General features: G+C 50.4%; 1 protein-coding gene across 1 annotated transcript in view; it reads left to right on the top strand.

The window, feature by feature from the left end:
* Window positions 1-14,261, top strand: part of LOC119962345 (unconventional myosin-X-like) — a 216,056-nt gene that overhangs the window by 28,438 nt on the left and 173,357 nt on the right. Inside the window, exon 5 of the mRNA XM_038790327.1 lies at window positions 1,891-2,015. Coding sequence (XP_038646255.1) covers window positions 1,891-2,015 — 125 coding nt within the window. The remainder of the gene's footprint in view (window positions 1-1,890; window positions 2,016-14,261) is intronic.

Raw genomic sequence — 14,261 nt, 5'->3', positions numbered from 1 at the left:
ATGTCTGTGAAAACCTCTGCCAGCTGGTCCGCGCAGGCTCTGAGTGCACGACCAGGGATCCCGTCCGGGCCCATCGCCTTCCGTGGGTTCACTTTCAGGAAGGCCGATCTGACTTCGGAAACTGTGATATAGAACAGTACAGCACAGAACAGGCCCTTCGGCCCTCGATGTTGTGCCGAGCAATGATCACCCTACTTAAACCCACGTAACCCGTATACCCGTAACCCAACAATCCCACCATTAACCTTACACTACGGGCAATTTAGCATGGCCAATCCACCTAACCCGCACATCTTTGGACTGTGTGAGGAAACCGGAGCACCCGGAGGAAACCCACGCACACACGGGGAGGACATGCAGACTCCGCACAGGCAGTGACCCAGCCGGGAATCGAACCTGGGACCCTGGAGCTGTGAAGCATTGATGCTAACCACCATGCTACTGTGATGGTGGGTATGGGTGAGTTATGGGTTGCTGGGGCACTCGATAGCGGATTGTTGGTTACCTGCTCAAACCGAGCATAGAATGCATTAAGTTCATCGGGGAGGGGTGCGCTGCTGCCAGAGATACTGCTCGGCTTCGCTTTGTAGCCCGTTATGTTGCTCAGTCCTTGCCACAACCGCCGAGAGTCTGTCTGTCACTCTAGCTTAGTTTGATATTCTCTCTTGGCATCTCGGATGGCTTTGCGGAGGTCGTACCTGGATTTCTTGTAAAGGTCTTGGTCGTCTGACTTGAACGCCTCAGATCTGTCCTTCAGTAGGGAGTCCATCTCGCGGTTGAGCCATGGTTTCCGGTTGGGGAACGTACGTACTGCTTTCTTTGGCACGCAGTCGTCCACACATTTGCTGATGAAGTCTGTGACGGTGGTGGCATACTCATTTAAGTTAGTCTGAGTTGTTAAATATGGACCAATCCACTGTCTCCAAGCAGTCACGTAGGAGTTCTTCTGTCTCCTCGGACCAGCACTGCACAACCTTCTTAGCTGGATTCTCCCGCTTGAGTTTCTGCTTGTAAGCCGGGAGAAGGAGCACAGTCCTATGGTCTGATTTCCCAAAGTGCAGTCGGGGGATGGAACGGTAGGCGCCCTTGATTTTTGAGTAGCAGTGGTCAAGAGTGTTGTCGCCCCTGGTGGGACAGGAGATGTGCTGGTGGAATTTTGGCAGTACACTCTTGAGGTTGGCTTTGTTGAAGTCTCCGGCCACAATGAACAAGGCCTCCGGGTGTTCTCCGGGTGTTCTGTTTCATGGTTGTTTATGACTGTGTACAGTTCATCCAGCGCCTTCCTCACTTCTGCCTGGGGTGGGATGTAGACCGCTGTGATAATGGCTGAAGTGAACTCACGTGGAAGATAGTATGGGCGGCACTTTACGGTCAGGTATTCCAGGTCTGGGGAGCAGTAGGTCGCCAGGGTCGCCACATCCAAGCACCAGGAGGAGTTGATGAGGAGGCAAACCCCTCCACCCTTTGCTTTGCCTGAAGATGCCGTGCGGTCCACCTGGTGAATAGAGAAGCCTTCAGGTTGTATGGCACAGTCCGGTGAGGCGGGGGTGAGCTATGTCTCTGTGAAACAGAGCACACAGCCATATGATTGTATGGATTCTTTTTTTCTGTTTTCAGTCAACTTTGTAAAAAATCGTTAAAAACTCAATAAAAATATATCTTTAAAAGATGTTTTTCTTTTTGTTTTTTCCGGACTGGTCACTGTCGCTGGTGCTCATGTCTCAGTTCCACGTTCGTCCAGTGTTTTCAGGTTTGCTGTTTGTTTTGTTGAACTGATGTCTCCGTCTGCCTTGGTTTGAACCCACTTTGGCCTCCGGTATTGGACGAGGGACGGGGAGGAAATTGGGAAGAAAGCAATGAGAATGAGGAATCTCTTGTTGTCATTCCCAGATGCCGGAGCAGTTTGACGAGGGAGTGGTTCGGAACCAGCTGCGTTACTCCGGAATGCTGGAAATGGTGAAAATCCGACGTGCAGGATTCCCAGTCCGACGGCCATTCCAGGAATTCTATCTCAGGTACGATTTGAATACCTCCCTCTCTTATGGACACCTTTTGAAAATATTGTAAATGTCTTACTTTACATCTGGAAGTTCTCCCTCAAAAGGCAGTGGGAGGAATTGGGAGAAAATTAGAAGGATGAGGGGGGATCTTATTGAAACTTACAGGATACTGCGAGGCCTGGATAGAGTGGACGTGGAGAGGATGTTTCCACTTGTAGGAAAAACTAGAAGCAGAGGACACAATCTCAGACTAAAGGGACGATCCTTTAAAACAGAGATGAGGAGGCATTTCTTCAGCCAGAGGGTGGTGAATCTGTAGAACTCTTTGAAAAAAATGAAATGAAGCGAAAATCGCTTATTGTCACGAGTAGGCTTCAAATGAAGTTACTGTGAAAAGCCCCTAGTCGCCACATTCCGGCGCCTGTTTGGGGAGGCTGGTACGGGAATTGTACCTGTGCTGCTGGCCTGCCTTGGTCTGCTTTCAAAGCCAGCGATTTAGCCCTGTGCTAAACCAGGCCCCTGCTGCAGAAGGCTGTGGAGGCCAAATCACTGAGTGGCTTTAAGGCAGAGATAGGTAAGTTCTTGATCAATAAGGGGATCAGGGGTTATGGGGAGAAGGCAGGAGAATGGGGATGAGAAAATATCAGCCATGATTGAATGGCGGAGCAGACTCGATGGGCCGAGTGGCCGAATTCTGCTCCTCTGTCTTATGGTCTTACTAAATGAGAATTTGATGGGCTATCGGGAGGGATGTGGGGAACGGGGAGCAGATTCAGGGGAAAGCAATTGGAAACATTGGATTGGTTTCGTGCGAGATGAGGATCTGTAACTAGATGGAAACGGAGTTCATCATTGGGAAGGAGCCAGTTATTGTGATCTGGAAGGTGCTGTCTGAAAGAGCGGTGGAAGCAGATTCACAGATCCTAGAATCTTACAGCACAGAAGGAGTCCATTCAGCCTCTCGAGTCTGCACCGGCTCCTGACAGAGCTGCTCAGCCCTATCTTCACAACCCACTAAATTCATCACTTTCAATATATCCAGCTCTCTTTTGAAACCTCCTGTGGAATACACCTCCACCACTATCCCAGGCAGCACATTCCATCCCCAACAACTCTCCCAGGCAGCACATTCCATCCCCAACAACTCTCCCAGGCAGCACATTCCATCCCCAACAACTCTCCCAGGCAGCACATTCCATCCCCAACAACTCTCCCAGGCAGCGCATTCCAAACCCCAACAACTCTCCCAGGCAGCACATTCCATCCCCAACAACTCTCCCAGGCAGCACATTCCATCCCCAACAACTCTCCCAGGCAGCACATTCCAAACCCCAACAACTCTCCCAGGCAGCGCATTCCATCCCCAACAACTCTCCCAGGCAGCGCATTCCATCCCCAACAACTCTCCCAGGCAGCACATTCCATCCCCAACAACTCTCCCAGGCAGCACATTCCATCCCCAACAACTCTCCCAGGCAGCGCATTCCATCCCCAACAACTCTCCCAGGCAGCACATTCCATCCCCAACAACTCTCCCAGGCAGCACATTCCATCCCCAACAACTCTCCCAGGCAGCGCATTCCATCCCCAACAACTCTCCCAGGCAGCGCATTCCATCCCCAACAACTCTCCCAGGCAGCGCATTCCATCCCCAACAACTCTCCCAGGCAGCGCATTCCAAACCCCAACAACTCTCCCAGGCAGCACATTCCAAACCCCAACAACTCTCCCAGACAGCACATTCCAAACCCCAACAACTCTCCCAGGCAGCACATTCCAAACCTCAACAACTCTCCCAGGCAGCGCATTCCAAACCCCAACAACTCTCCCAGGCAGCACATTCCATCCCCAACAACTCTCCCAGGCAGCACATTCCAAACCCCAACAACTCTCCCAGGCAGCGCATTCCAAACCCCAACAACTCTCCCAGGCAGCGCATTCCAAACCCCAACAACTCTCCCAGGCAGCACATTCCAAACCCCAACAACTCTCCCAGGCAGCACATTCCATCCCCAACAACTCTCCCAGGCAGCACATTCCAAACCCCAACAACTCTCCCAGGCAGCACATTCCATCCCCAACAACTCTCCCAGGCAGCACATTCCATCCCCAACAACTCTCCCAGGCAGCACATTCCATCCCCAACAACTCTCCCAGGCAGCACATTCCAAACCCCAACAACTCTCCCAGGCAGCACATTCCATCCCCAACAACTCTCCCAGGCAGCACATTCCATCCCCAACAACTCTCCCAGGCAGCGCATTCCATCCCCAACAACTCTCCCAGGCAGCACATTCCATCCCCAACAACTCTCCCAGGCAGCACATTCCAAACCCCAACAACTCTCCCAGGCAGCGTATTCCAAACCCCAACAACTCTCCCAGGCAGCACATTCCATCCCCAACAACTCTCCCAAGCAGCACATTCCAAACCCCAACAACTCTCCCAGGCAGCACATTCCAAACCCCAACAACTCTCCCAGGCAGCACATTCCAAACCCCAACAACTCTCCCAGGCAGCACATTCCAAACCCCAACAACTCTCCCAGGCAGCACATTCCATCCCCAACAACTCTCCCAGGCAGCACATTCCATCCCCAACAACTCTCCCAGGCAGCACATTCCATCCCCAACAACTCTCCCAGGCAGCACATTCCATCCCCAACAACTCTCCCAAGCAGCACATTCCAAACCCCAACAACCCTCCCAGACAGCACATTCCATCCCCAACAACTCTCCCAGGCAGCACATTCCATCCCCAACAACTCTCCCAGGCAGCACATTCCATCCCCAACAACTCTCCCAGGCAGCACATTCCAAACCCCAACAACTCTCCCAGGCAGCACATTCCATCCCCAACAACTCTCCCAGGCAGCACATTCCAAACCCCAACAACTCTCCCAGGCAGCACATTCCAAACCCCAACAACTCTCCCAGGCAGCACATTCCAAACCCCAACAACTCTCCCAAGCAGCACATTCCATCCCCAACAACTCTCCCAGGCAGCACATTCCAAACCCCAACAACTCTCCCAGGCAGCGCATTCCATCCCCAACAACTCTCCCAAGCAGCACATTCCAAACCCCAACAACTCTCCCAGGCAGCGCATTCCAAACCCCAACAACTCTCCCAGGCAGCACATTCCAACCCCCAACAACTCTCCCAGGCAGCACATTCCAAACCCCAACAACTCTCCCAGGCAGCACATTCCATCCCCAACAACTCTCCCAGGCAGCACATTCCTAACCCAAGGAGGACATTGAAAAGAGCGCGAGAGGAGAGACAGCCAGGACATTAAAAAGAGCGCGAGAGGAGAGACAACCAGGACATTGAAAAAAGCAGTGAAAGAGCGGGAGGGGACACATTGAGAGCGGCGGGGTGCCAGTGGGAGCAAAGATAATATAAGGTGGGAACCGGAAGTACGACCCGCGGACTTCTGGGAAGGATTTTCTCCTAGCCAATAAATTCTGGTGGAGAGGATATCCGAGACACTACACGTGTAGTGTCTCCCACCCGCCCTCCTCCTCTAACCTAATAATAAGACCCATTGGTGTGAGCAGGTAAGTGCTATATTATATTATTTTTTTTTTATTTGTTTACCAGAACTTGGTTGAAATTAAGTGGGATGGCAGGGAAGGTAGTGCAATGTTCCTCCTGCAGGATGTTTGAGGTGAGGGATGCTGTTAGTGTCCCTGCTGATTTTACCTGCAGGAAGTGCAGCCAGCTCCAGCTCCTACAAGACCGAGTTATGGTACTGGAGCTGGAGTTGGATGAACTTCGGATCATTCGGGAGGCAGAGGTGGTCAGAGATAGGAGCTTCAGGGAAGTAGTTACACCAAAGACTGGAGATAGATGGGTAACTGTAAGAGGGACTGGGAAGAAGCAGTCAGTGCAGGGACCCCCTGCGGTCGTTCCCCTGAGTAACAAGTATACCGTTTTGGATACTTGTGGGGGGGACGACTTACCAGGGGTAAGCCATGGGGTGCGGGACTCTAGCACGGAGTCTGTCCCTGTTGCTCAGAAGGGAAGGGGGGAGAGGAGCAGAGCATTAGTAATTGGGGACTCAATAGTCAGGGGCACAGATAGGAGATTTTGTGGGAGCGAGAGAGACTCACGTTTGGTATGTTGCCTCCCAGGTGCAAGGGTAGGTGATGTCTCGGATCGTGTTTTTCGGGTCCTTAAGGGGGAGGGGGAGCAGCCCCAAGTCGTAGTCCACATTGGTACTAACGACATAGGTAGGAAAGGGGACAAGGATGTCAGGCAGGCCTTTAGGGAGCTAGGATGGAAGCTCAGAGTGAGAACAAACAGAGTTGTTATCTCTGGGTTGTTGCCCGTGCCACGTGATAGTGAGACGAGGAATAGGGAGAGAGAGCAATTAAACACGTGGCTACAGGGATGGTGCAGGCGGGAGGGATTCAGATTTCTGGATAACTGGGGCTCTTTCTGGGGAAGGTGGGACCTCTATAGACAGGATGGTCTACATCTGAACCTAAGGGGCACCAATATCCTGGGGGGGAGATTTGTTAGTACTCTTTGGGGGGGTTTAAACTAATTCAGCAGGGGCATGGGAACCTGGATAGTAGTTTTGGGGTGCGAGAGATTGAGAGTAGAGAGGTCAGGAGCACAGATTTGACTTTGCAGGAGGGCGGCAGTGTTCAGGTCGGTGGTTTGAAGTGTGTCTACTTCAATGCCAGGAGTACACGAAATAAGGTAGGGGAACTGGCAGCATGGGTTGGGACCTGGGACTTCGATGTTGTGGCCATTTCAGAGACATGGATAGAGCAGGGACAGGAATGGTTGTTGCAGGTTCCGGGGTTTAGGTGCTTTAGTAAAGTCAGAGAAGGGGGCAAAAGAGGGGGAGGTGTGGCGCTGCTAGTCAAGGACAGTATTACGGTGGCAGAAAGGATGCAAGATGGGGACTCTTCTTCCGAGGTAGTATGGGCTGAAGTTAGAAACAGGAAAGGAGAGGTCACCCTGTTGGGAGTTTTTTATAGGCCACCTAATAGTTCTAGAGATGTCGAGGAAAGGATGGCGAAGATGATTCTGGAAAAGAGCGAAAGTAACAGGGTAATTGTTATGGGAGACTTTAACTTTCCTAATATTGACTGGAAAAGATATAGTTCGAGTACATTGGATGGGTCGTTCTTTGTACAATGTGTGCAGGAGGGTTTTCTGACACAATATGTTGACAGGCCAACAAGAGGTGAGGCCACTTTGGATTTGGTTTTGGGTAATGAACCAGGCCAGGTGTTAGATCTGGAGGTAGGTGAACACTTTGGAAACAGTGACCACAATTCGGTGACCTTTACATTAGTGATGGAAAGGGATAAGTATACCCCGCAGGGCAAGAGTTATAGCTGGGGGAAGGGCAATTATGATGCCATTAGACATGACTTAGGATGTGTAGGTTGGAGAAGTAGGCTGCAAGGGTTGGGCACACTGGATATGTGGAGCTTGTTCAAGGAACAGCTATTGCATGTTCTTGATAAGTACGTACCAGTCAGGCAGGGAGGAAGGGGTAGAGCGAGGGAACCATGGTTTACCAAAGAAGTGGAATCTCTTGTTAAGAGGAAGAAGGAGGCCTATGTGAAGATGAGGCGTGAAGTTTCAGTTGGGGCGCTTGATAGTTACAGGGAAGCGAGGAAGGATCTAAAGAGAGAGCTAAGACGAGCAAGGAGGGGACATGAGAAGTCTTTGGCAGGTAGGATCAAGGAAAACCCAAAAGCTTTCTATAGGTATGTCAGGAATAAAAGAATGACTAGGGTAAGAGTAGGGCCAGTCAAGGACAGTGGTGGGAAGTTGTGTGTGGAGGCTGAGGAGATAAGCGAGATACTAAATGAATACTTTTTGTCAGTATTCACTCAGGAAAAAGATAATATTGTGGAGGAGAATGCTGAGACCCAGGCTATTAGAATAGATGGCATTGAGGTGCGTAGGGAAGAAGTATTGGCAATTCTGGACAAGGTGAAAATAGATAAGTCCCCGGGGCCTGATGGGATTTATCCTAGGATTCTCTGGGAAGCCAGGGAAGAGATTGCTGAGCCTTTGGCTTTGATTTTTATGTCATCATTGGCTACAGGAATAGTGCCAGAGGACTGGAGGATAGCAAATGTGGTCCCTTTGTTCAAGAAGGGGAGTAGAGATAACCCCGGTAACTATAGGCCAGTGTGCCTCACGTCTGTGGTGGGTAAAGTCTTGGAGCGGATTATAAAAGATACGATTTATAATCATCTAGATAGGAATAATATGATTAGGGGTAGTCAGCATGGTTTTGTGAAGGGTAGGTCATGCCTCACAAATCTTATCGAGTTCTTTGAGAAGGTGACGGAACAGGTGGACGAGGGTAGAGCAGTTGATGTGGTGTATATGGATTTCAGTAAAGCGTTTGATAAGGTTCCCCACGGTTGGCTATTGCAGAAAATACAGAGGCTGGGGATTGAGGGTGATTTAGAGATGTGGATCAGAAATTGGCTAGTTGAAAGAAGACAGAGAGTGGTGGTTGATGGGAAATGTTCAGAATGGAGTTCAGTTACGAGTGGCGTACCACAAGGATCTGTTCTGGGGCCGTTGCTGTTTGTCATTTTTATAAATGACCTAGAGGAGGGAGCAGAAGGATGGGTGAGTAAATTTGCAGACGACACTAAAGTCGGTGGAGTTGTAGACAGTGCGGAAGGATGTTGCAGGTTACAGAGGGACATAGATAAGCTGCAGAGCTGGGCTGAGAGGTGGCAAATGGAGTTTAATGTGGAGAAGTGTGAGGTGATTCACTTTGGAAAGAATAACAGGAATGCGTAATATTTGGCTGATGGTAAAATTCTTGGTAGTGTGGATGAGCAGAGGGATCTCGGTGTCCAGGTACATAGATCCCTGAAAGTTGCCTCCCAGGTTGATAGGGTTGTGAAGAAGGCCTATGGTGTGTTGGCCTTTGTTGGTAGAGGGATTGAGTTCCGGAGCCATGAGGTCATGTTGCAGTTGTACAAAACTCTAGTACGGCCACATTTGGAGTATTGCGTACAGTTCTGGTCGCCTCATTATAGGAAGGACGTGGAAGCTTTGGAACGGGTGCAGAGGAGATTTACCAGGATGTTGCCTGGTATGGAGGGAAAATCGTATGAGGAAAGGCTGATGGACTTGAGGTTGTTTTCGTTAGAGAGAAGAAGGTTAAGAGGTGACCTAATAGAGACATACAAAATGATCAGAGGGTTAGATAGGGTGGACAGCGAGAGCCTTCTCCCGTGGATGGAGGTGGCTAGCACGAGGGGACATAGCCTTAAATTGAGGGGCAATAGATATAGGACAGAGGTCAGAGGTGGGTTTTTTTACGCAAAGAGTGGTGAGGCCGTGGAATGCCCTACCTGCAACAGTAGTGAACTCGCCAACATTGAGGGCATTCAAAAGTTTATTGGATAAGCATATGGATGATAAGGGCATAGTGTAGGTTAGATGGCCTTTAGTTTTTTTTTTCCATGTCGGTGCAACATTGAGGGCCGAAGGGCCTGTACTGCGCTGTATCGTTCTATGTTCTATGTTCTATTCCAAACCCCAACAACTCTCCCAGGCAGCACATTCCAAACCCCAACAACTCTCCCAGGCAGCTCATTCCAACCCCAACAACTCTCCCAGGCAGCACATTCCAAACCCCAACAACTCTCCCAGGCAGCACATTCCAAACCCCAACAACTCTCCCAGGCAGCACATTCCATCCCCAACAACTCTCCCAGGCAGCACATTCCATCCCCAACAACTCTCCCAGGCAGCACATTCCATCCCCAACAACTCTCCCAGGCAGCGCATTCCAAACCCCAACAACTCTCCCAGGCAGCATATTCCAAACCCCAACAACTCTCCCAGGCAGCACATTCCAAACCCCAACAACTCTCCCAGGCAGCACATTCCAAACCCCAACAACTCTCCCAGACAGCACATTCCAAACCCCAACAACTCTCCCAGGCAGCACATTCCAAACCCCAACAACTCTCCCAGGCAGCACATTCCATCCCCAACAACTCTCCCAGGCAGCACATTCCAAACCCCAACAACTCTCCCAGGCAGCACATTCCAAACCCCAACAACCCTCCCAGGCAGCACATTCCATCCCCAACAACTCTCCCAGGCAGCACATTCCATCCCCAACAAGTCTCCCAGGCAGCACATTCCAAACCCCAACAACTCTCCCAGGCAGCACATTCCAAACCCCAACAAATCTCCCAGACAGCACATTCCATCCCCAACAACTCTCCCAGGCAGCACATTCCATCCCCAACAACTCTCCCAGGCAGCACATTCCATCCCCAACAACTGTCCCAGGCAGCACATTCCATCCCCAACAACTCTCCCAGGCAGCACATTCCAAACCCCACCAACTCTCCCAGGCAGCTCATTCCATCCCCAACAACTCTCCCAGGCAGCGCATTCCAAACCTCAACAACTCTCCCAGACAGCACATTCCAAACCCCAACAACTCTCCCAGGCAGCACATTCCAAACCCCAACAACTCTCCCAGGCAGCACATTCCATCCCCAACAACTCTCCCAGGCAGCACATTCCATCCCCAACAACTCTCCCAGACAGCGCATTCCATCCCCAACAACTCTCCCAGGCAGCACATTCCATCCCCAACAACTCTCCCAGGCAGCGCATTCCATCCCCAACAACTCTCCCAGGCAGCGCATTCCAAACCCCAACAACTCTCCCAGGCAGCACATTCCAAACCCCAACAACTCTCCCAGGCAGCACATTCCATCCCCAACAACTCTCCCAGGCAGCACATTCCATCCCCAACAACTCTCCCAGGCAGCGCATTCCAAATCCCAACAACTCTCCCAGGCAGCACGTTCCAAACCCCAACAACTCTCCCAGGCAGCACATTCCATCCCCAACAACTCTCCCAGGCAGCACATTCCATCCCCAACAACTCTCCCAGGCAGCACATTCCAAACCCCAACAACTCTCCCAGGCAGCGCATTCCATCCCCAACAACTCTCCCAGGCAGCACATTCCATCCCCAACAACTCTCCCAGGCAGCACATTCCATCCCCAACAACTCTCCCAGACAGCACATTCCAAACCCCAACAACTCTCCCAGGCAGCACATTCCATCCCCAACAACTCTCCCAGGCAGCGCATTCCAAACCCCAACAACTCTCCCAGGCAGCACATTCCATCCCCAACAACTCTCCCAGGCAGCACATTCCAAACCCCAACAACTCTCCCAGACAGCACATTCCATCCCCAACAACTCTCCCAGGCAGCACCGTAGCATTGTGGATAGCACAACCGCTTCACAGCTCCAGGGTCCCAGGTTCGATTCTGGCTTGGGTCACTGTCTGTGCGGAGTCTGCACATCCTCCCTGTGTGTGCGTGGGTTTCCTCCGGGTGCTCCGGTTTCCAGTCCAAAGATGTGCACGTTAGGTGGATTGGCCCTGGATAAAATTGCTCTTAGTGTCCAAAATTGCACTTAGTGTTGGGTGGGGTTACTGGGTTATGGGGATAGGGTGGTGGTGTTGACTTTGGGTAGGGAGCTCTTTCCAAGAGCTGGTGCAGACTGTAAATTCTAAAAATTCCATCCCCAACAACTCTCTGAGTAAAGAGGTTTCTCCCCATCTCACTCCGACCTCTCTTACTGACCATCTTGAAATTGTGACCCCTGGTCACTGACATACCAACCAGTGGAAACAGAATATCCTTCTTTACCCTGTCAAAATGGTTCAGAATTGTGAACATCTCAATAAGGTCGCCTCTTATTCTTCTCTGCTCCAAGGAGAACGAGCCAAATTTCTCCAATCTTTCCTTGTATCTTAAATTCCTCATTCCTGGTATCATTCTAGTAAATCTCCTCTGGACTCTCTCCAGGGCTTTAACATCCTTCCTTAAATAAGGTGTCCAGAACTGAACACAATATTCCAAATGTGGTCTGACCAATGATTTGTAGAGGTGTAGCATCATTTCCTTGCTTTATACTCTATGCCTCTATTAATAAACCCCAGGATGCTGTAAACCTTCTTAGCAACTCTTTCAACTTGCCTGGCCACCTTCACAGAATTCTGCACTTGAACCCCAAGGTCCCTCTGCTCCTGGACTTCCCTCAAAGTTGTACCATTGAGCCTGTATTGTCTGCCCATGTTTCTTCTCCCAGAATGCATCACCTCACATTTTGCTGCATTGAAGTTCGTCTGCCAGGAGTCTGCCCATTGGGCCAACTTGTTAATGTCCCTCTGAAGTCTCTCAGCGTTATCTTCACAATTCACTATTCCCCCGAGCTTAATATCATCTGCAAATTTAGAGATTTTGCCCTCAAATCATTTATATCAATCAGAAAAAGCAAGGGTCCAACACTGAGCCCTTGGGTAGCACGGTAGCACAGTGGTTAGCACAGTTGCTTCACGGCTCCAGGGTTCCGGGTTTGATTCCCGGCTGGGTCACTGTCTGTGTGGAGTCTGCACGTCCTCCCCGTGTCTGCGTGGGTTTCCTCCGGGTGCTCCGGTTTCCACCCACAGTCCAAAGATGTACAGGCTAGGTGGATTGGCCATGCTAAATTATCCCTTGGTGTTCAAAAGGTTAGGTGGGTTTACTGGGTTAAGGGGATAGGGTTGAGGCTTAAGTAGGGTGCTTTTTCCAAGAGCTGGTGCAGACTCAATGGGCTGAATGGCCTCCTTCTGTACTGTAAAAAAAATTCTATGATGACCACTTTCGACTCGTCACCAGTCTGAGAAATGGCCATCTATACCTATCCTCTGTTTCCTTTCTCTTAGCCAACTTCGTATCCATGCGGCCAAGGACAAATCAATCCCAAACATTTCAAATTTGCTAACCAACCTGCCATGTGGCACTGTGTCAAGCCATTTCTGAAAGTCCAAATATACAACATCCACAGCATTACCCTCATCCACTACCTGTGTCACCTCGCCAAAGAACTCAATTAGATTTGTCTCACCTGGGAGATGGAATCTTCAGGCAAGACAGAGGAGGGGGGAAACAGGAAGAGGCATTGCCTTATTAGTTAAGGCGACAGTTTTTGCATGAAGGACAGATGATATCAAATGAAGCTTTGTGGATTGAGTTTAGGAATAAAAACGGGACAGTGACATTGCTGGGTGTTTATTATAGACCCCCAGATAGTCAGCGGGAAATTGAGGAGCAAATATGTCAGCAATTCACGGAAGGGTGTCAAAATAATAAGAGGGGAATTACATTTGGTGATTTCAACTTTCCCAATATTAATTGGGATAGCCATGATGATAAGGGCTCAGATGGAGTAGAGTTCTTAAAATATATACAGGAGAACTTTTTAAGCTTGATATGTAGAGGATGGTGCACAGCTCCGGACCCTAATTCTGGGGAATGAAGGCAGTCAGGTGGTTGATGTGTTGGTGGGGGAGAATGTTAGTGTTAGCGATCACACCATCTTCCCTGCATCTACCCTGTCCAGTCCTGTTAGAATTTAGAAGTCTCTATGAGATCCCCCCTCATTCTTCTGGGCCGGGATTCTCCCCTACCCGGCGGGGTGGGGGGGGGGTGGGGGGGGGGGGTCCCGGCGTAGCGGAGTGGCGCCAACCACTCCGGCGTCGTGCCTCCCCAAAGGTGCGGACTTCGTCGTGCCTCAGAGTGCGGTGGAGGCCGGGGGTCAGTGATTATTTTGAGGTAGAGGGAGATAGATTCTTGTTAGGCAAGGGAATGAAAGGTTATCGGGTGAACATAGAACATAGAACATGGAACATTACAGCGCAGTACAGGCCCTTCAGCCCTCGATGTTGCACCGTCCTGTGATATCCTTCTAAGGTTCCTCTACACTATTCCCTTATCGTCCATATGCCTATCCAATGACCATTTGAATGCGTTTAGTGTTGGCGAGTCCACTACTGTTGCAGGCAGGGCATTCCACGCCCTTACTACTCTCTGAGTAAAGAACCTACCTCTGACATCTGTCCTATATCTATCTCCCCTCAATTTAAAGCTATGTCCCCTCGTGCTGGACATCACCATCCGAGGAAAAAGGCTCTCACTGTCCACCCTTTCTAATCCTCTGATCATCTTGTATGCCTCAATTAAGTTCCCTCCTAACCTTCTTCTCTCTAACGAAAACAGCCTCAAGTCCTTCAGCCTTTCCTCATATGATCTACCCTCCATACCAGGCAACATTCTGGTAAATCTCCTCTGTACCCTTTCCAATGCTTCCACATCCTTCCTATAATGTGGCGACCAGAACTGCACGCAATACTCCAAATGCGGCCGCACCAGAGTTTTGTACAACTGCAACATGCCC

The sequence above is a fragment of the Scyliorhinus canicula genome, chromosome 2 (assembly GCF_902713615.1).
Source record: "Scyliorhinus canicula chromosome 2, sScyCan1.1, whole genome shotgun sequence".
NCBI lineage: Eukaryota > Metazoa > Chordata > Chondrichthyes > Carcharhiniformes > Scyliorhinidae > Scyliorhinus > Scyliorhinus canicula.
This window is presented reverse-complemented; position numbering and strand designations above follow the sequence as displayed.